Source organism: Odontesthes bonariensis, chromosome 1, assembly GCF_027942865.1.
Source record: "Odontesthes bonariensis isolate fOdoBon6 chromosome 1, fOdoBon6.hap1, whole genome shotgun sequence".
Classification (NCBI taxonomy): Eukaryota; Metazoa; Chordata; class Actinopteri; order Atheriniformes; family Atherinopsidae; genus Odontesthes; species Odontesthes bonariensis.
In genome coordinates, this window is record NC_134506.1 from 31,687,881 (window position 1) to 31,710,735 (window position 22,855).

At 41.6% G+C, this 22,855-nt stretch overlaps 1 protein-coding gene across 3 annotated transcripts; it reads left to right on the plus strand.

Annotated features, from left to right (window-relative positions):
* Window positions 1-688: 688 nt before the first annotated feature.
* Window positions 689-16,220, plus strand: LOC142379165 (guanine nucleotide-binding protein subunit beta-5b-like). Of its 3 annotated transcripts, XM_075464311.1 has the most exons (12): window positions 689-943; window positions 1,461-1,597; window positions 1,707-1,748; window positions 2,722-2,798; window positions 4,895-5,027; window positions 7,862-8,005; window positions 8,197-8,288; window positions 8,547-8,595; window positions 8,898-8,994; window positions 9,283-9,449; window positions 13,990-14,118; window positions 15,251-16,220. In XM_075464311.1, exons 1-12 carry the CDS (start codon window positions 832-834, stop codon window positions 15,371-15,373), a joined length of 1,302 nt encoding a protein of 433 aa, XP_075320426.1. In that variant the 5' UTR covers window positions 689-831; the 3' UTR covers window positions 15,374-16,220. The 3 variants fall into 3 exon arrangements, with proteins under 3 accessions (XP_075320426.1, XP_075320414.1, XP_075320419.1); XM_075464299.1 differs by lacking the exons at window positions 13,990-14,118; window positions 15,251-16,220 and adding an exon at window positions 10,732-11,171 and having other exon boundaries at window positions 690-943; XM_075464304.1 differs by lacking the exons at window positions 689-943; window positions 1,461-1,597; window positions 1,707-1,748; ... (5 more) ...; window positions 8,898-8,994; window positions 9,283-9,449 and adding an exon at window positions 12,617-12,700 and having other exon boundaries at window positions 13,654-14,118.
* Window positions 16,221-22,855: the final 6,635 nt, after the last annotated feature.

Consider the following 22,855-nt stretch of genomic DNA (forward strand, 5'->3'; position numbering starts at 1 on the left):
TGTGAGCTTTTTGAAACCAGGTGACCATTTGAGGTGAGGTGGCCTGTATGGTTTTGTTTTTGCTGGCATTGTTTAGTGATTATAGGACTGTTTACGTGAGGAACAGTGTTGGCTGGCATTAGGGGGGTGACTGGGACGCCAGTGGTCATTGTCTAGCCTCCGAGGTTCCCACCTGATGACTCCAATGACATGTTGGTCAGCACTGCTCACTGGTCTATATAGGGATTATAGGGAATTATGCACTGAGTCTTTTTCTTTAGCACAAGTTTCTTGTGTTTACTTTGAATTGATAAGCCAAATCAACCTGAGCTCAATTTGTGTTGCTTTTAGTAACAATTTCTCTAATATCCATGTTGAACAAGGCCCAGTTGGAATATTGATATTTTATTTCAGCTTACAATCCTTTCAATGTGTTTAACCCTCTGTGGCTGTATGTCTGTGTTGTGAGTATCATTGGACAATTTTACACTGGGAGGCATTAACTTGAGCTATCATTAGAGAAATATAGCGGTTGCAGCTTATTTTGAGTTTTTGAAAAATATCGACAGAACTGAGCTCTCTAACGCCGGGTGGACTAAAGGAATAAAGCAAAAGCTGTGTTTGCTCCGGGTCAAACGTGTCCACAAGACCACAGTGGCACAGAATAGCGGACATGTGGGGGGAGGGTACAGAGCAGAGAGTGGCACGCGCGGCAGCGTCACCGTCGCGCTCGAGGACTATTTCAACAAACATCTGACAGCCGACCTTTCTCCAAAATTTCCCTTGTGTCCCTTGTCCCGCTCGGCTCCCTTCCCTCTTCCTTTTTCTCTCTTTGTTGTTCGCCTCTCGAAGATGGCTTGTCAGGGGCTCCAAAAAGGGGAATCTCTGGCATCACTGAAGAAGGAGAGCGAAACTCTGAAGAAGAAGCTGGAGGAGGAGCGGGGGAAGCTCAGCGACGTAGAGTGTAAGTGGCTCCATTAAACAAACAAACAAACAAGAGAAAGAACAACGATAAAGCTTCACCCACAATCATAACTCTGTCGTATTTCATACTGATACACGGTGTTGTTTACTTGGAATATGCAGCTGGTTCAGTATTATCAGCTGTTATTTGTAGTCGGTGATGTTTAGTGATGTTAGTGAAACTGCTGATGACACTCGCTGCCCTCCTTCAGTTGTGTGCTTCAGAGCTGCAATGAGGCTCCTTACTTCCAGTTTTAACACTTGTTCTGCTTCTTTTTGTTTCTGCTCACCCCCAAAAACTCATCTTTGTGCTTTCTCCTCCACCACAGCTGCAAATGTTGCTTATTTTTGCATGAAAAAAAAGGATTTTAAATCAAAGTCTGTTGACATACAAGTTATGACAACGTGAAAAACTGATCTTCTAATTAAATGAACAAATAAATAATTTGTACTTTTTCCATCATGGACATTAGAGAACCTGGTGGTAAATGTGTGTGCGTGTGTTACCTGTGTGTTAGTGCAACAGGTAGCTGAGAAGGTGGAGTTGGTGAGTGCTCTCTCCATAAAGACCAGACGTGTGCTGAAGGGTCACGGGAACAAGGTGCTGTGCATGGACTGGTGCAAAGACAAACGTCGCCTGGTCAGCTCTTCACAGGTAAACGCAACACAAACACATGTTCGGAAGTCAGCGTTGCGTGTATGACACAGCGATGCTTATTTAATGCCGTGTAGCCCTAAAATTCAGGTGTGCTTCTCTAATTTAGGATGGAAAAATGATCGTCTGGGATGCTTTCACTCTTAATAAGGTGAGTAGACTTCTGGGGGGGGGGTTGGACTCAGTAAAGGGGGTGTGTATATAAAACAAACTGGAGTCTTTTTTCTTTTAGAGGAAAAAAGCTAAGTTTTTTTTAAAAAGAATGCACATTTTGAATCAGTCCACTCTTTTCTGTCATGATACCTGGTAACAGTATTAGTGGAGTTCTATTTAATTTGTGTAAGTATAAGATTTAAACATTGTTTTACTTTTGAACAGGGTCCTCATTCATCAGTTCAGCAACATAATTTAACCCATCCATTGTTAACGTTGATGTTAATGATTAATCTAACATTAAAGTGATTTAACCGGTGCTACAGAATTCATTTTGCACACACTTTGGAGCGTGTGCAACAAAAGTAGCTTGTTGAGGTCGGGCAGGTGCCCGTAACTACAAAAGTAACTTTTTCCAGTTTTGAATACATCTAAAGCTTTACTCTCATATGTATGTGCTTTTTTATTTCTCAGTAATATCATAAGTACAAAAAAATGCTCAGATCAGCTGCAATTGAGCTGGAGGGCCTGCGCTCCTCTACGCCCCTAAGAGGAGGGGAAGGGACTTGATTAGATGGAAATATGCATTTAAAGATTATCTATCCATCTGGTCGCTTTTAAGACTCTGTGTGTGTTAATATGTATGTGTGTGCGCGCGCGTTAATGATAGCCAGGATTTGGCCTGGTTTAGTGGTTTATGTTATGTCTACCTTTACCAGAGGCACGATGCTCTTAATGGAGCATAGGCACGTAATACAAACCACGTCCAGTCGCGCTGCTGTGTGTGTGTGTGTGTGTGTGTGTGTGTGTGTATATATGTGTGTGTGTATATATATATAGATATATATACACACACACACACACACACACGTGAGATGATATAAAAAAGAATGGGTTTTTATTTACAGCGAATGAGTCTCTTTCTGGTGCATTACTTTGTGTGTTCATGCATGTGTTATCTCTGTCCTCAGGAGCACGGGATGACCCTGCCATGTACATGGGTAATGGCGTGTGCATATGCTCCCTCGGGTTGTGCTGTGGCATGTGGGTGCGTAAAGAGATTATTTTTTTTTTTTGTTTGTTTATTCATTTTTGTCACATATTCAACTCATTTGTATTTCTTGGACTTATTATGGAGTAAATTTATACTTTTTCAAGAAAAAGACTCGCGATTAATAATTCAAATGGCTAAAGTGGCTCTTTTTCAAGAGTTTGTTCTTTACACACGCAGCTACTTTTTTTAAGTACAGCATGATTAAAATTAATTTAGAGTGATATTTTGTACCTCATTTGACGACAGCATAATCTCATAATTAACCCAAACACTGCTGTTCCTTGACTTTTTCGCGCAGCTTCAAACATATTCATTCCACTTGTAAAAGTATGTTTGTATTTTTAAAATTGAAACGAATAGTTCTGAACCAGGACAAGCAGCTGGACTCAGAGCACACACAGGCAACACCAGATGAGATGTGAGCTTACTGCTCCTTCTGGATCGATTGAGTTTTCTAGAATGTCGCCAGACTTATTCTACTAAATTTGGCCTCAAATGTTTGCACTCTTTGAGAGCTGCAGAGGAAAACTAAAAGTATGTGCTGGGACCCAACTCTGTGCAGAATACTAACTGTATATAAGACATTTTTGTAGTTGGTATACACTAAATCGTCATACTTCTCTGATTTAGGTAAATGCTACTTCTGAATGTATTTTGAGGCAATGTCTTTTTTTTTCTTTTTTTTTTTTTTAAATTGGGCTTATTTCAGGAGTGGTCAGACCAAGAAGTAAATATACATTAAAGCTTGGGGAGTTGTTTTTAAAAAAAAAAAATTTGAAGGGCTTGAGATAACGAAGCAATGTGGATGTAATGATATCGGTGCTTTCTAATTCACGGCGTGCACGTCATGCAAGATTGAAACAATAGCATTTATTGTCTTCATGGTAAAAGGGGTGGTGTACAAAGTGTAACTAACATATTGTATATTAAAAAAAAAAAATTAATTTAGAGTAATATGGCTCCATCGGTTATCTGTAAATCAGAGTTGTCATGTTACTCGTAATTCCAACTCGATAACCGGGAAATATACTCGGTGCCTTTGAAAATGTTTAAAAAAACAGCTGCAGACTAACTTTTCTCCAAACTGAAAATAGGAGCTGCTTAAGAACTGCTTAAATCGACTTAAATGCAATGCTTTCAAAATTTTTCTATCTCTTTGGTCAAAGAGAGCCTCATTCAGGAACTACCATTTTCCTTTCAATTTAAAGGAAAAACACTGATTCGTCGATTCCTACAGACCGACAAGCTGCAGCTCACGTGTGTCATGTGTTTGCTCCACCAGTGTCTTACGTTAAAGTCTTTGAGTCGGCAGACTAGTTATTCCCACAAATATTGGGTCACAGCGATAGCTGAACGTGACATACACGACTTTGTTTTTTTTCTTTGCTGTAACTTTACCTTATTAACTGCAAGACTGTGTCATGACAGAAAGAGTTGATCTCTGTCTTCTGATCTGAATTCCACATCTTGTCCTTATTAATTCAGGACTGTTGCTGCACAGGTTTGAATGGTGTATTAAACCCAAGTGAAATACACCTTGATACCAAAGTGAAATGAGAGGAAAGTGAGAGTGACCGTTAGCTGACCCACTCTGACTCTGACTCACAGAACACACGTAAACATACACACTTATTGTACTGGTGAATCTCTCCTAGTCTCCCAACATAGTCATAGAATACTGTCTGGATCTTATAAACATTACAAACAATGTTAAGTTTCATTTTGGCAACAGCAGCCATCTCTGTGTTGTGAACTCAACATGTATTCAGCTATTGGTGAGGGGAGGAGCGATCCGTGGATCTGGAGTGGTGCTGTGGGAAGCTGTGTGTCAACTTGAGGAGGCGAAGCCTGCGCTTAGTATCCTCCATACTGACGCAAAAGAGTATCTATTTGGATGCTAGTTTATGGTGTCAAATAGTGCCTCAATCAAATTTTTTGACAACCCTCGTGGGAGCTTCGATAAACTGTGTCTGACATTTCGTGGAGAGTTGCTAAGGGCATGTGTACAGCTTTATTTACAGCGAGAGGACTTGGTCACCTCACCAGTAAAACTAACCTTATTTAACCTCAATTTTTGTCTCCACCTACAGCGGCCTGGACAACAAGTGTTCAGTGATCCCGCTGTCACTAGACAAAGACGATAACTTGGCTGCAAAAAAGAAGGCCGTTGCCATGCACACCAACTATGTGTCAGGGTGCACCTTCACCACCTCTGACATGCAGGTAAGCAGTGATTACATTTTGCGGAGTATACGAGTAGAAGTAATCAGTCTTTGTCAGGTTCTGCTTGGATGTACTCGGTAGTATAATGTGACCAGAGTGTACACACATGCCATGACCCACTCTTGATATAGAACAACAGGAGGCTTCCCCCTCACACCTGAGAGGATCTCCCTGGGCTGACATGTCTCACCTGACCTGAGTGCAGCACTTAGGGATAATCATCAGCCAAACTAACAACCACAGCAGTGCCACAGCTTTCCTATCTAACAATCTAAAGCACAATATGTGCAACTTTACTGTACATATGATGGAACTAACGTAGCCATCAACAGCTTGGTGCAACGTTCTTAAAATGTAGCTTTTTTTTTTTTTTTTTTTAAAGGAAGTTTTGCTTCCAAAAATGTCAACGTTTCATTTTAGATTTTGTCTTTGTTTTGGAGTTAGAGGCTGTCACACATCACATCTTTAAGTCAAAACTAAAAGGTTCCATCAGTTGTATTTACCACCCTCCAAAATGTTCTTTTTTTTTTTTTTTTTTTTTTTATATTTTTTCGGGGCTTTTTATGCTTTTAATTATAGGACAGTTGAAGAGAGACAGGAAGCAGGGGGCAGAGAGAGAGGGGGGAGACATGCAGCAAAGGGCCGCTCGGTTCAGGACTCGAACCGGGGCCAGCTGCAGCGAGGACTATAGCCTCTGTATATGGGGCGGCTGCTTAACCCACTACGCCACCGACCGCCCCCAAAATGTTCTTTTACAACACTTTAAACATTTTCAGGTCTACTTGACATTACAATTTTTGCCATGTTTTATCTAAAGATTGCTGTTTACTCAGCTTATATTTAAAGTGAGCCCCGCCCCCATCTGGGAAATGACCGGAGTTATCTGTCTTTAATAATTTACTCCCCTCTGGCTCTCGGCTAAGCATAGGAGGACGGTGGGGAGGAAGATAAGGCAAAGACGGGGGAGAAGAGGAGAGAGGAGATGGATGGCAGGGCTGAGGAGGGGCCAGAGTAGACGCAAGAGGATTTGGTCCTCTGAGTGTATTTATAGACACTGAGTGGCTTTTATCTAGGAGAGACACACCGACCCTGAGGGCAGAACATTTAACACACAGATACTCGCCACCTCTCTTTTTCTGTTTCCCACACACCTCCCCTCCATGTTGCGTATCACATACAAGAATACACGACCACACCAGTCGCACACACCAGTGCTTATTTGAAGACGTCCTTGTAGTTTCTGAGTCACAGTTCAATGGCTCAATTCCCTCAAGTTTGGATGACATACTTGGTTTGTATCTATATGTTTCCATGTAAGAACAGCAATAAAGTGCGCTGGTTTTCTAGCTGGTGGGTGTTAACGTACCTGCTGCAGTGATTGAATGTCAAGTTGTACATATAACTCTCACCTAAGCTTGTGGGTTTGTTTTCTATACGGTAACATGCAGGCGGGAAGCAAAGCCAGACTAATGCAAAAGGTCGCGTTAAATTGTGGCTCACTCATGATTGCCTTCATGTTAAAAGCGGAACCAGCTCTCAGTGCAGGCAGGATGTGATGTTTCGTGCCTGAGGTCCAGCAGGAGCCCTCTCATCAACCAGCCACCTGAGATCTCTGTCTGCATGTGTCTCAGAATCTGTTTCCATCAGAGGATTTGCTGACGTTATAGCTTTTTGTGTGCTGCTTTGTATAATTTCTAAGTAGATGAGTGACGTTCAGTCTTTCTATGCTGGGAAGGAGGCGCTGATCTGAGCCGTTTGCTCTGTGCATTGAATGTGTCTGTATGCCTTTGCATGTCTGCCTCATTTTCATTCTGATTAGTCATCTTCAGAGCAATTGTACCTCTTCCCCATATTGAATAACAACTGTGACCTTTGCTTTATCATGTGCAGGTTCACCTGGAATGAGGGTCACTTAAAATAAATAAATAGATAATGTGAGAAATTAAGAGAGAAATCAAACACTGATAAACGTATTTCTCATTAAATGTCAGGTTTATTTTTGGTGATTTCATTTTTCCATTGGAAGTTTAGCTGTAAATGTGAGAATTGAAAGCAAAACCAGCAGCTAAAGCCATACATGAAGAAAAAAAAAAAGGGAACAGATGACTCCAGAAACGCATCCATTGTGTCGACGTCTGTGGCTTGAAAAGTTTTTATTTCTTTGGCACTTTCATGCATTGCAGCCAGCAACTACATTAGACAGCTGATAAAAATCCATTTTCTTGCGCATGTGTGGCTTTTAATAGTGAGGCACCTCAGCTGGGTGTTGTTTGAAAGGCATCCGTGACAGATGCCGCTATCGTGTCAGCTGGCTGCTCTCGATGCTTGAAGAGCAGCCGCTCCCAAATCACTGAGCTCGCTCACTCTTTCCCAGAGACTCGGTTCACTCTTTCTATTAAAAATGTAACTTGGGACTAACGGTAACTGTCACCTATTTTCACTCTTTGTATGCACCAGCTGTCCCGCTACATCCAGTTTAGATAGACCACGCACCCAATCTGGCTTCCTCTTTTCTAATTCATACTCGTGTGGTTGGCTTATGTCTCGTTCGGTGGCTGGTTTACGAAATTTAAAGCTGCAGGCTGATGTATCAGCTGACCTCAAAAATCATACTATATTGTAGATGAATGCTGTTGACATGTAGTTTACTTCATTAAGATTGTTAAGATGCTACAAAATAATCTCGCTGTACGTGCCTCTGCGTCAATCCAACCTGCTGAGGCTGACGACAGGTTTTTGTTTCCCTGTATTTTTGCACTGTACATGTGAAGTGTGCCCTCATTCTTGTTTACGTGTGTGCATATCTCACTGTGTGTGTATACTGTGCCTAACAGCTCTTGACCGCCAGTGGGGACGGTACATGCGCCTTGTGGGATGTGGAGAGTGGGCAGCTGCTGCAGAGTTTCCACGGTCACACGGCTGATGTCTTGTCCCTGGACCTCGCTCCATCTGAGACCGGAAACACTTTTGTCTCTGGGGTGAGAGTCACTGGTCTGCGTTTGACATAAAAGTGGTCATGGGGAAACCGTGAAAACCATGTTCCTCTTTCCGTGTAGTTTTGGTGAAACTAGCGTACTGAAGAACCTGCATTTATAATACACCACACCTGTGTTTTCTTGGTTTTTTTTGTTTGTTTTTGTTTTTTTTGGGATTGCATGTGCGTCGTCAGGGCTGTGATATGAAGGCCAATGTGTGGGACATGCGCTCTGGACAGAACATCCAGTCATTTGAAAGCCATGAGTCCGACATCAACTGTGTAAAGTGAGTCCTGTCCTTTGATTGGGGGGAAAAAAAAGTATTGCCCATTTTATTTCTCCATTTAAAAAAAAAAAAGATAAATAATAATGTAAGAAATGTTTCAGTGTAGTTTTTATCTCATAGATTAGAGTAAAACTGAGTCAAAGCTGCGGCTCTGACGCTTCTGTAAAATGAACAACAGAAATACTTAAGTTTCTTTCATACAAAGAGTATATTAGTACAGCAACATATCTAATTCTGCCCTTGGCCGTTTGTATCCAGGTACTACCCCAGTGGAGATGCATTTGCATCTGCCTCGGATGACGCCACGGTGAGTCACATTTGACCTGCTTATCTTCCTTTGATCATGTGTTCCCGGTCAACAATGGGTGTCCTATCATTCTTTGTGCCTATGCAGAAAAGTAACACTGTTTTAATGGTAGCTACATTAAAACAGCTTGTGTTAAAAAAAAAAAAAAGCTGTGAGCATCGACAAATACAGACTTAAAGCTAAAACTGACCCGTCGTCTTTTCATCATATAATTGCTGTACATTTTACAACTACTACAGTCATTTTACCGTTGTGCGTCCTGTTTGTGTCTGCGTTGTTGCGTGCTTGTTGGTGCTTCTCAGTGCCGCTTCTATGATTTGAGAGCTGACCGTGAAGTCGCCGTCTACCAGAAGGACAGCGTCCTCTTTGGTGCATCGAGTGTGGACTTCTCTATGAGTGGTGAGGAGTTTGTGCTAGATAAAGTTAGTCTTTAATCAAATTACCTTAAAAAGAAATGCCAGATCTGAAGAAGAACACACTTCATCTCTGTGACCTCTTCTCTCTCGCATATAAACCTGTTGCATGTGATGATTGTGCACTAGTTAATACTCAGATTATTAAGTGTTGGATGACGCATTGATCCCTGTGTCTCATCTAAATCTTTCACTGCCTCCACTTCCCCTTATTCCAAAATTCCCCACTCATCCCCACTTCCCCTTTTACCTATACCACCCACACTTCCACCAGGCCGCCTGCTGTTCGCTGGTTACAATGACTACACCATAAATGTGTGGGACGTTTTGAAGGGAACTCGAGTTTCCATCCTGTTTGGTCACGAGAACCGCGTCAGCAGAGTCAGAGTGTCACCTGATGGTACAGCGCTGTGCTCGGCCTCCTGGGACAACACTTTACGGGTGAGAGGGAGTTTCCCCATGTAACTTTCCCACGAGTTGTAGAGTCCTCTGGTTGTAGTTTAAGAGGAAAATATTTAGATGTTTTGGAATGGTATTGACCTTAATCCAACTGAGAATCAGCGGTGTAACTAACTCGTTGCAGTGCACCAGCCACGAGTAAGGGGCAAAAGTCCCGGCAGGTTAATGGGCCAAACTCACTGAGAGAAATATCACAAAAGACTTCCTGTAATTAGAAAAAAGGCTCCCTTTCTTGTGGATTTCATAATTACCTCCACCAAGGAGGTTATGTGATCGCCTGAGTTTGTCTGTTGGTTTGTCGGTTCGTTGGATGTTCGTCTGTTCGTGCTGCAATCTTGCGACCTGCCACAAGGTGGCGCCAAATCCAAACAGAGCCAAAGCCAGACAGAATGCATAGTGCGCGGATTTACTTGCACGGCAAGCCAGTGTGCATAACTACATATAGCAGGACAAAACATTATTATTATTATAATAATAATAATAATATTAATAATCATAATAATAATTAATAACGGCGAACACTGCTGTTCAATAATAAATAGGGTGAAGGGAATGCCTCTTCTGCTGACAGCGCTAAAGAACAAGTAGCCCACATCAGGAACGTATGTCCATACATGGCTCGCTATCCACAGGTAGGTTGGCGGTTGGCGGAGGTCTGCACTCTCTGAGTGCATTTCTAGTTAAAGATATTTTGCACCTGTGTTTGTGACATCCCCAATCAAATTGGGAATGTCCCAGTAAACTAGTATTGATGATAATTGGGACATTTAAATAATCACTTGTTCTTGGCTGATTAAAATAGGGAGGGGGGGAAAAAAAAAAAGGTCCCTGGTTACAACCCTGTGACGGACCCTCATCAAATGATACAAATGCAATGCAGTCATGTTCAAATGATTTAAACCCCATATTTAATCAGCTCAAAGACGGCTGACTTAATGTTGTTCTTTTAAAAGTACCGTACATGCCAATTCAGCGACTGGCTCAAAAAACGGTGGGGACAAGGAACATAAAACAAGTTTAGTCTCACCTAAAACAGCCGATGGTGTAAAAACAACCGGTGGGATCCAACACAAAGTTAAACGTGGCCTTGTGTTAGTTAGGGTTAAGCATGAGAGTATAGATTTCTAATAAAAATAAGTGTTAACTTCTCAGTTTTAATGTGTGGTGTATTGTCTTTGTACTATGTGCTATTTTCAAGCTAAAACAAAGTGACCCACGGTGCTACTTTATGATTTTACACTCTGTACCGCATCTTTTCCTGCAGATTTGGGCCTAGAGTCGTCCTTGTAGTTTTGTTCAAGTGAGGACGACCGGTACTCCAGGTCCCTGTATGGTATCAACACTACTGCGAGAGAGATTTGATTCAAGCCTTCGGTTTGACACAGAAGCGCAAACATCTTTGCAACACATCTGAAAGAGTATTTAATAGCTGTCTATTTAAATAGAAAGTCTTTGTTATTGTTAGCTTAATGGCTGATATTGTGTAATCAAGTGTCATTACTTATATATGTAGCTGAGGAATAATTATTTGTGTAAAAATCCAAAAATAATTGGTAGAAATAAAACATATTTGTGACCGCCATGTAGGCTTACAGACAATAACACTGAAGATCATGTAAATGAGTAGTTTTCATCTTAAAGCAAGCCAACTTTTAAATGTTTAGGTTTGGTTCCTGTGAAAAATAAAAATAAAGAAGATTTTCAGTATGTTTGGTTTTTTGTATCCAAAAATGTTTTGTGTGCCATTTTGATTTGAATCATTATCGAGTTCATTCAGAAGCGGCAGGATTTCAGAAGTGTTTGTAAATCCTCTGAGTTTGACCCATATTCACTCCCAATGTCCGTAATCAGCACATAGTGACTCCCTCTAGGGGTCCATACACTACCCAAACTGGGACTGCGGGGTGTTTGCAGTGCTGTGAGGAGAGGCCAGATCTCTGCCCAGTTTTGGAGATTTGATTGATACCTGTCCGATACCACTTGTGAACATTATTCCGTCTGAATTTTCAAAGGACCACAGTCCCGATCTTGTGTTTCTGGATTTATTCAAAGCATCCCAGTGGTCCAGCCTGTTTGAGCTGTGTGATCCATCGCATCCAAACCTTTGCTGCTTCATCCTGATGATGGGACAAAAAATGTAATGATCGAGGAGCTAAAACATGCAAAATGCTGCTGGATTCCCTACAAAAACCCAGAACTAAGCTTACTTCACAGAAGCACTTGGTTTCGTGATGTAACATTCGGTCTGGCCACAGTTTGTTCCCTGAAAGAACATACTCTGTACTTTCGCGCCACTGTTTGTCTGCTTCTGTGCCTTCAAAGCAGTATTGATCGTACAGTGTATTTGACGCGTCTTAATTCTTTTTTCAGAGGTCACCTGTCTCCACATCATCACTTACTGTATCACATAACTTAGGAGAAACTAACATGTTATTGCATTAAATCCACTTTCTACGTGTACAAAAGGTTGTTGGAACCGCAGCACACACACACACACACACACACACACACACACACAGCTAAGAGTAGCTACATCTCAGAAATGTGGGATTTTTTTTTTTTTTTTTAGATATAATTTTGATGACAAGAAACTGATTTCATATTTCAGATGATCACATTCACAGCACTGTGACCCGCAAATAAGAATTCAAAGAAAGACACACCTCGGGGGAAACACCAGGTTAAATCAAAAGGAAGGATGAGTTTACTTTAGGGAATTCACATAGTGAAAGTACCTAAATATATCAACAGCTTTGCACCTTCTGCCATAAATTTGGTTATGTGAGCTCTTTGTTTCACTTCCTGATGCTGGTTATTGGTGTGCAGCTTTGCTGTTAAAGTCCTAAAACCCTAATCTTTCTTCAGATCTCTGTGCTGAGGTGATGAGTGAAATCGGCTTGAATTGTACCCCAGAAAAGACACCCGTGAATCTGCGTGGACGTGAGAGTTTTCGGAGTGTTGTTCTGCTATAATGAAAGACAAAAGTAATTCATGTTTTAAATGACCTCATATCAGCGCATACCTCCCCTGAGCTGATAACCCACTGTGGCGGGCTTCTGTTTTCATGAGTTTCCATGAGGCTACACGGTGTGGGTACTTTTGTGGGTTTTCCTGACACTGGGGGCGGAGCCAGACGATAAAAGCGCAGCCGGCTGGGGGTGAAGCGGTGAATGTAACGAGGTTCTCCTTCCGCCGTCTGGATGTGCAGAGAGCCGTCTGATATCGCTGGGAGGGTAAGCTTTTTGTTCAGTCTCCGCACAGAAAACATGTATTTTACAGATAAGTTGGGGTCACTGTGAAAACGAGGAGTCTAAGTACACCGAAATGTTTGTGCAGTCGTCGGTTGCTTGGCTGCCGTAGTTAAGTTTAGCTCCTTTTAGTCTTTGTGAACCGTCCTTTGTGTCCTCCATTTCTCTGGTGACAGTCGGCGGAAGAAGAAGGAAGCAGGCGAATGAACTTCAAGTTCGCCGGTTAAACACCCTGAAAAAAAGCAAAATAACGTTAAGCCGCAGCCCTCAAACTGCTGTTGTAATTACAATGTGCATTTACTGATAATAAATTAAGCTGCGTGTAGTATTCAGTATAAGCCGGCTCGGGTTAACAGAAAGCTAATACTAGCTATTTCTTTGCCGTTCATGGAGCCGTTGCTACGTTGCTGTTTAAAACTGTCTGACCTTAACGACACGTCGCTCGCTGACGTACATTAAGTTTGGGATTTCTGCCCGATAACTTGAGGTGGACCCGTATGATTATAATTATGAGACAACGAGTCATAATTATGAGGGAGCTGACAATGGGTTTTGTTGAAGTCCCATTAAATGGCTACAAAAGAACGCGGGTGAGACCAAGCTTAATTTATCCGAGTGTCTGGAAACCCATTTATATCAAGAGTCAAAATATGCCTCTTAATCACAACCCAGCGACTAAAGGTTGTCTCTGTAATTCTCAGTTTGTTTCCGACGTCGTTAGCTTGATTATAGTGACTGGAGGTAAGGGCAAACCTTATGATCCAAACCCTGAATGACTATTGCTTTGGTCAGCTGACAAGAAATATTTATTGTCACATCAGCACACCATATTTGTGTTTTTTGTTTTTTTGTTTTTTTTTATGGCAGTCCAGTGACTGCATCTTCGTGTGTCATCATTTTGTTAAGATGTGTCGTTTTTCTTTCTTTCTGCCTCTTAGAAAATGTCCAGTGGGCTGTGGAAAGAGACCCGGGCTGTAGCAGAGGATTACCTGCGCCTGTGCTGCACCGGCCCATGTCCAGCCCCTCCACCTCCCAGCGGGTCAGCCGCTGCCATGAGGCGCCTGGCTCAGGAAACGGAGATGCAGAACCAGGCCCGCTTCCACTCTCTCGCTCAGAGCTTCCTGAACAAATGCGGGCCGGACCTCTGCTCCAGCCTCAGGAAGGTGATGGAGGAGATGGTGGGAGATGGACACTTGAACTGGGGCAGGGTTGTTACCATTTTCTCCTTCACCGGGGTGCTGGTCAGGCAGCTGCAGGAGCAGAAGGGCACAAAGCCGGGGCTGGACCCCGGGCAGCGGCAGGAACTGGGACAGGGGCCCGTAAACTGCCAGGCGCTGGCAGAGACCATAGCTGATTACCTGGGAGAGCACAAGAAAGACTGGCTGTTGGAGAATGATGGATGGGTATGTTTCTGCACACGCCTGCTCCGAAACGTACACCGGCTGCCGTAGAGCTGGTCCGAGTCCAGAACACAAAAGAAGCTTTAGATAACTGAGGTGTAGATGGTATCTCGGGCAGTAAGCCAGTCTAAAGTGAAATCTCTAAAACTGAAAGCGGTGTTAACAGTTGGAAACCACCTCTTCTGACACGATCGTTTTTGTTTCCTGCCGAGGTGAATGTTTAGATTTATGACTGAAAGAAAGGCCGTTTCTTCTAGTTGTGCCTTATCAGAGCGATGTTTGCCCCAATGAGAGGAGGTCAGGGCCACGATCAAACAGCGTTTAGAGTATCTATTTATGCACGGTGTGTCTTAATAGAACAAAAGTAACCCTACAGCCCCTCGTTGTTGCCTATTCACAAGAAAAACGGTAACATTATGGTTCAGTCTGGGTCGACAAAAGTCACAGACGCCTTGACAAACTGAGCCCAGCATAAGTAGAATGCCTCCTTTTATGAATGGGCTCACCCAACAGCCATGTCAACACACACACACACACACACACACACACACACACACACAGACTTCCCCCTCCTTTCTTCAGCTGGCAGCTGGTTTCGACAGACGCATAACCAGCTCTGCCAGATGGACAGTCAAAGCTGTATTGAATTTGGCATTATCTGCGCTGCACGTTGGTGTTGTACGACCAGAAAAACAAGCGCCTGTAAAGCGGTGAGAACACCTGGAGCTGAGAGCAGGTGCACTCCGCTGCACAAAAGTGTTCAGTTTGAAAACACAACAAAGAAGTACAGCTGTGGGAGTGTGTTAACAGCCTCAGACTTGCCCAATTTTTTTTTTTGGTTTTTTTGTTTTTGTTTTTATGCTCTTGCTTAAAGAACTAGAACGAAGAAGCTGACATGATGCTTCTTTTTCTCCTTGTAAGTTGAGGTTTTTAACTATGAAAAGACTGTTTAGCTGTCAGGACGTATCAAAGGTCGCAGATATCAACTTCCAAATGTAAATGGTTTTTTTCTTTTCCCTGTGAGAGCTGGTGGAACATTACCTAAATATGCTCCGTTTGTGCCTGAGACTTTTAAAACGTGTGTATAAATGTTATTTTAACATTTTTTTTTTCTCTCTCTTTTCCCCTCCTGTAGGAAGGGTTCTGCAAGTTCTCCTGCAATGCCAGAGTGGTGAGTGAGGACTCGTCCATGAAGACAGCGCTGTTTGCTGCTGCTGGCGTCGGCATTGCTGGGCTCACCTTCCTCCTGGTGCGCTAGCTAGATTTCTGCATCCTGCAGTCGGGTTCTCAATTTGGCACAATGAGTAGACATTTGAATTCTTAACACAAGTGCTGCGAAACGAGCTTAATCTATTGTGATCTCATGTTGGCTGAATGTTTGCACATGCTCCCCCACACAAAATACCTTGTTTCTGTCACTCGCTCCTTAAGATTGTAGTAACGATTTGAATGCCTTGGGGAAATGTTGGCGTGTTTGGCATTAGTTTGCATATCTTTGGTCGATTTACTTAAGCACAGGATTCGGCTCTGAATCCCTCCTTTTTTTTTTTTTTTAACTGTCAGTGTTTATTTTTCTTCCAGCCGTGCAGCTAAGTCTTAATTTCACTTTCCCCACAGATTTGGTTTTAAATTTCAAAATGATCAGCTGCCTTTTTTCTGTTCTTTCCGTGTGTTTACCTGAGTTGTGTATGTTCTGAGTACATTCTAGTGAATAATGTGTAAATTAATATATTATATTTATATAGAATGAATCCTTAAGCAGTGGCCCCCTTTTTTCTTTTTATATCTGATCCACAGCTAATTCCTTTGTTTAACCTACTTTAAAAAATAATAATAATTTGCGTGTGTGAAATGTCTGTGATTTTCAAGGTCAGTAGAGTCGAACAGCGGCGATGACCTCACAATGGTGCTATGATATGTTGTAAATTGTTTCATACCAATCTACCAAACCAGGGACCAATCTGATGTATCTCATTATCACAAATTGTTTGTATGGCATTCTTTTACTCCCACCCAAAAAAAAATATATTTTTACATTTTTTTTTTTTTTTTTTGGTTTGTTTTATTTATTTGTCAATGTTTTGTAATAAAAGAAACGAGCGTGATTACTTGCGTGGTGACGTCACATTTCTGTTTCCCCTCGAAGTGTCTCCCGGGAAACGAGAGCCGTCAAAGTCTCTCCCTCCATTCATGTGCAGACGCACCTTTATGAATAAGATATGCTCTGCTGTCTGTTCCGACCATAACTGCTCCAGTTACTGCTAAGAAGAAGGAAGAAATGTCCAGCTCGTGTATTGGCTGAGATTAAACACCCACTACTTTGTTCTGAATGCTAGTCAGAACATGAATAACTCGTAATTTGTTCACTTCCAAAATTAGGCACAAAAATTGGCTACAGAAGAGATTCCAATCTATGTTAGAGATGTTAAACTCAAAGATGGATATCCTTTCAAGCAAAATTGTTGAGCAGTTTCAGTAGTTTCCGTGTCCCGAGTCTTCAGGAGGTTGTGGACAGTTGAGAACCTGAAAGCTGCTACTTTATCTGTAAGTCCTGCTTCACTCTGCTGTGGTTGGACGGGACGCTGCTGGCTGTGAGCAGCTTCTGCCACTGGAGGGCAACGAGTGAGAGCGGAGTCCACTTTACTTCAACAGGAAGTGAGCCCAGTGCTTTTATTACCCAGCGAACCTTACGCAGAGAGGAGATGAAGGCAAAACGTTTCCATCGGCATGCAAAGCAGTGCGGACCAAGATGCTGCAGGACCGGCACAGTTCCTGGTTGTTTTTCCTGTTGGTGATTGCAATGAAAGTTTCACGAGCTGCACCTCTCAGCTATTTTAAAAGAACTGGTTCATCATTGGTTTATTTCAAGCTGCGCTGAGTCCTATTCATTCGTGAAAGTCCAGATCCATCTGAGAGCAGCTTTTCACTTTAAAACACACAAAGAAAAAGCACTTGTTGTTTTGAACATGAAGCAGACAGATTGCCTCTAATTCATTCTTATATAATGACTCATGAAACTGAGCCACTCTTATATGGTTTATAGATAACCAGTGAATGTGTTAGACTTTGCAATTTGTTCAAAAGAATTGAGAAGTTGCATTTTCGCGAAGGGAAGTTGGCGTTAGGACGAGTGGAGTTCTGCGAATTTTAAATACTTCAAAACCACAGAAAACATCTGTGAAAGAGGAAGCGCTCCGAGTGGATGATGGCATGCTTTCCACCCTATTGAGATCGTCTTTGAGCAGAAAGATTTGCAACAGGACAACGAGCCCATCAGAACTACAAACTTTTGACGGTCAAAAGAAAAAAAAAAAAAGATGGAAGTAATGCAAACTGTTACAGACTTTTTAAAAAAAAGGACCAAAATAAACTTATGTCTTAACTCAACGCCGCTCATCATTCATGGCTCGCCTGAGGTTGGGGAAAGCCAAACATCCCTGACAAGATGTAATGTCATGTCTGCAACATGGTGAGATTGTGCTGGGGTGACATGACTTTTCAGGGTTTATACAAACTTGTGGGGTCAATGCAGCTTGTAGTGTTGTTATTAACGCCAAAGTTAAAGAATGTATGTATGTTTTTATGTATGACTGAATGTATGTATAGCGAAGGGGAGTAGAGTTGCGCCGCCGGGACTCGAACCCCAGCCTTCTGGATTCTAAACTGGGGCTCTGACCACTACACCAAAGAGCCAGGCTCATTGGCTTTACAGTCAGAACACACCCACAACCCTAGTGATGGTCACTCCATCACAGTATGTATATATGAATGAATGAATGTATGTATGTATGTATGTATGAATGAATGTATGTATGTATGTATGAATGAATGTATGTATGTATGTATGTATGTATGTATGTATGTTTGTATGTATGTATGTATGTATGAATGTATGTATGTATGTATGTATGTATGTATGTATGTATGTATGTATGTATGAATGAATGAATGAATGTATGTATGTATGTATGTATGTATGTATGTATGTATGTATGTATGTATTTATGAATGTATGTATGTATGTGTGCAACAATGAATGGAACAGGAAATACTATGGAACAGTTAGTATTTTAGCCCTTCATCAACCTCTCTTTGAATGAGCACACATTCTTTCATACAAATGTATCAACCAATCTTTATTATAACCTTTCACAGTAGCTAGCTATGAAATTAGGATGCCCCCTGTTGGATATTTGCTGAATCTGAGGCTAATCCTGTCAGTTTCTGGCTGAAAATCGCTTCACATCACCCTTTTTGCCGACAGACGGACTGCAGTCAACAAGCTGAATATCGGCTGATATCGACGTTGGGCCGATATATATCTGTGCATCCCTAGTAAAAGCCAAACGTGGCCCAGCCACAGGACCTGGGCACCTTGCGGTTGTTGAGTCGACCATGAACTCTGTACACCAAAGTATTCAAGAGTCAAATATGACTCCATTTGTGTGACAGCTCAAGCTTACCTGACAGTGAGTTAATGCAACAGGACAACGACCCCAAACACAGCAGCAAATGAAAAAAAGAAGAAAAAGAACCAAAGTGTTACAATGGTCGAGTCAAAGATCTCTACCTGATTAAAATACTGTGGCAGGACCTTCAGAGAGCTGTGAATAAACAAATGCTGCAAATATTAATGAATTGAGCACACGTTATAAAGAAGGTTACTGCAGCTGAAGGTGGTTCGACAAGCTGTACAATGACAGCAATAACACGGTGTAATAGTTGTTTATCTGAGAATGTATTTATCTCATATAAAGGACCATATTAATTTTTGTAGTGTTCTGATGCAGAAAAACTTTAGAATTGATCGAAGTCTCCTACGTCCGTCCGTTGACTGAAAGTGACCAGGAGCCCCGTGTGTCCCTGCTTTGCCAAAAGCAGGTCTCAGAAACACAAAGAAAACAATGAATAAATGATGCTGGGAGAAGACGTTACATATGTGCTACAAACGAGACAAGCGTGTGTGTGTGTTCAGAGCATTATTTGGCTGTGTGACCACAATAATTTCCTTTAGCACACAAACATATCTCAGCAATTACGCACACAGCCCTACACATCTGTCCACGACAGCGTTGACACGCAGTGTGATTGTGCTGTTTATGACATCGATGACTACGACAGCCCGGTGTGGTTTCCATATCATGTTGGTACGGTTTTAGTCTCTCGGTGAATCCCCAGCAGAGGAGCAGTGCAGGCAGTTCAAAATCTCTTAGTTTTTATCATCATCTGTTTATTTGAAAGGTTTTATGGCTCAGAGATCATGTTGGAAGCGACCTTAGTAACTGCTGTGAAAACCCCCCAAAGAGCCGGGATGCATCCGCTTTTCATGGCGTCAGTGCTGAAGCTGACTGATGTCTGTCCTGTTAAGATGATGCCTCTGGTCATGTGCTATATATTTTAGTTTCCAGAAGGAGTCAGAAATGATTTGAACCTTGGAATAACTACTGTCCTCATAGCACTATTGATACTCTTTATTTTGAGGACCGGTGACCCTGCACTTTCTTGTCAGTGTATACCATGCTGCTCTACATACTTATAACACCAAACGGGTGTTCACCACAACCAATACTAGCTCCCATCAAATGTACCATTTTTTCCTGTTTGAGAAAATGTCTGCAAACAACTACAGAGCCCACTTGATAGCTAAATCATTTAGACATTAGTTAGTAAAAATGAAAAAAAGGAATCATCTTTCGGAGCGCCGTCAATGTGACGGCTACTGTCAGACTTGGTTGAAGACTATTTGTTTCCAGTTCATTTTGGTGTGTTCCTGTGACACTCATTCAAGGAGTTATGAAAAATGCACTGAAGCACAGACAGTAGGCATCACATGGAGTGAAAATATAGAGAACAAATAAATAGAAAGACAGAATAGCCCTTTACACTTAATTGAATTGAGAGTTATAGGCACTTGGGCTTCATAGTTTATATGCTTTATTTAAAGACCTCATTAACGATGTTGGAGCCAAGTCTAACCACAAATTCTGAAGTAAGCTCAAAATAAAAACGATTGTAGTCGCGCTGATGGAAATGAATGATGCTTTTTTTTTTCTTGAGACAACCAGCATGACTTTGGAAATAATGCTTTTCCTTTGGTGTTTGTGGGAATGCACAACACTTAAAGTAGTTAGCTGATGGGATGGGAGTCATCACCAAGACGAGCTAGAAAATAGAGATTTCAAAGACATGGTAAGCTGAGGTTATATAAGCACATATTCAAAGCAAGCAGTCATCCTGTTTTGTTTTGTTGTGTATGAGTTCTGCAGTTTCTTGAACAGTCTGCTACACATGCTTGTACTTGACCTTATAATTGGGGTTGTTTTTGCTTGAAGTACACTGCGTGTATTGTTACTGAAAGAGATTTTGTATCTAATCTATGATCTTGTTTCTTATTCTCTTGTATGGATTACGTTGTTTTTTTATTTATCTATGTTTTAAATATAAATTCATGAACTTTGTCTTTCTACATTAAGCACATTAAATCAACATGTAATGTAATGTGCTACAAAATAAATTCCTAACCCTGCTTAGCATTTAAACAAGCCCAAATAATTTTTATTTTTTTTTAAATCCTGAACCCAACCAAGCTCTTTAAATACCTAAACTTGATGAATCATTTAGAGAAAGCAAGTCTCCCAGATGGGCTGCAGGGTGGTTAGAGATGTCACCTCACAGCCTTTTTGTGTGGAGTTTGCATGTTCTCTGTGGGTACTCCGGCTTGCATGTCAGGTTAGTTGGTGACTCTAAATTGACCCTTAGCATGTGCGGGGATGGTTATTCGTCTCTGTTTAGGCAAGGCATCTTTATTTATATAGCGCATTTCATACCACAGGCAACTCAATGTGCTTTACATAAAGACAAGGCATTTAAAAGAAGAGCATAAAGCAGCATAAAAACAAGCAATTTAAAGAAAAAAAAAAAGAAAAAATAGAATAAAAATTAAAGCAATCAAAGAAGAGGGGAAAAAGAAATATATAAACTCAACCATAAGCACACCGAAAGAGAAATGTTTTTAACCTGGATTTAAAAGTGCTCACAGTTGGGGCTGATTTCAGTTCTGCTGGTAGTTTGTTCCAGTTGTGTGCAGCATAACAGCTAAAAGCTGCTTCACCGTGTCTAGTTTGAACTCTGGGCTCCACTATCTGACCTGAGTCAGTAGATCTCAGAGCTCTACTGGGTTTATACTCTGCTAGCATGTCATTCATGTATTCTGGACCTAAACCATTCTGTGATTTGTAGACGAGCAGCAGAACTTTAAAATCTATTCTGTATCTGACCGGGAGCCAACGTAAAGACTTGAGAACTGGGGTGATGTGATGTGATCTCTTTGTTTTGGTTAAAACTCGGGCTGCAGCTGTTTGAGACTCTTTTGGGGGAGTCCAGTCAGAAGACCGTTACAGTAGTCAAGTCTGTTGGAGATGAAAGCATGAATCAGCTTCTCCTGATCTGTTTGGGACATGAAACCCTTCATTCTGGATATGTTCTTAAGTTGATAAAAGGCTGATTTGGTGACTGATTTGATATGATTGTTGAAGGTCAGGTCTGAGTCTATCAACACGCCGAGGTTCCGGACTTGGTGTTTAGTTTCTAGAGACAGTGACTCAAGATGTTTACTGACAGCAAACCTCTTCTCTTTGTTGCCAAACACAATGACCTCAGTTTTTTCTTGATTTAACTGAAGGAAATTTTGGTTCATCCACTTTTTGACTTGCTCTAAGCAGTCGCACAAAGACTCTATAGGACTGCAGTCATCTGGAGACAGTGCGAGATATATCTGTGTGTCATCTGCATAGCTGTGGTAGTTGACTTTAGAGTTCTTCAGAATTTGACCCAGAGGCAGCATGTATAGAGTGAACAGAAGGGGTCCAAGAACTGACCCCTGAGGAACTCCACATGTCATAGCCACTCGATCAGATTGATTACTTCCAATAGTCACAAAATAACTCCGCTCCTCCAAGTAGGACCTGAACCATTCTAGGACTGTCCCGCTGAGTCCTGCCCAGGTTTCCAACCTGTTCAGCAGTATACTGTGATCCACAGTGTCATATACAGCACTGAGATCCAACAATACCAGAACTGACACCTTGCCTGAGTCAGTGTTCAACCTTATGTCATTTAACACTCTAATAAGAGCCGTTTCTGTACTGTGGTGAGGTCGGAAGCCTGACTGAAATTTGTCAAGGAGTCCACTGGAGTTCAAGAAGTTACTGAGTTGATTAAAAAACACTTTCTCAACAATCTTGGCTATAAAAGGAAGATTTGAGATGGGTCTGTAGTTGGTTAAAATGGAAGCATCCAATGTTGTCTTTTTAGGAGTGGCTTGATGGCAGCTACTTTTAAGGGTTTAGGAAACGTGCCTGATTGAAGTGAGCAGTTTATTATTTGCTGCAAATCTGTTTGGACAGAGCTTACAATAGTTTTAAAGAAGTCAGATGGCATTGTGTCTAGACAGGATGTCGATGGTTTAAGATGCTGGACTGTTTCTTCTATGGTTTTTTGGTCAACTGTATTGAATTCTGACATCATAGTTGATTGATTCCTAGGTGGTTTTAAGGTTTGTGTCATTTTATTATTTTGCTGATTTATGTTGATATTTAGCCTTATAGATTTGATTTTTTCATTGAAAAAACAAGCAAATTCATTGCATTTTTCTGTGGAACAGAGTTCTGAAACTATCTGTTTTGGGGGGGTTGTCAGCTTATTAACCATAGCAAACAGAGCACGAGTGTTGTTGATGTTC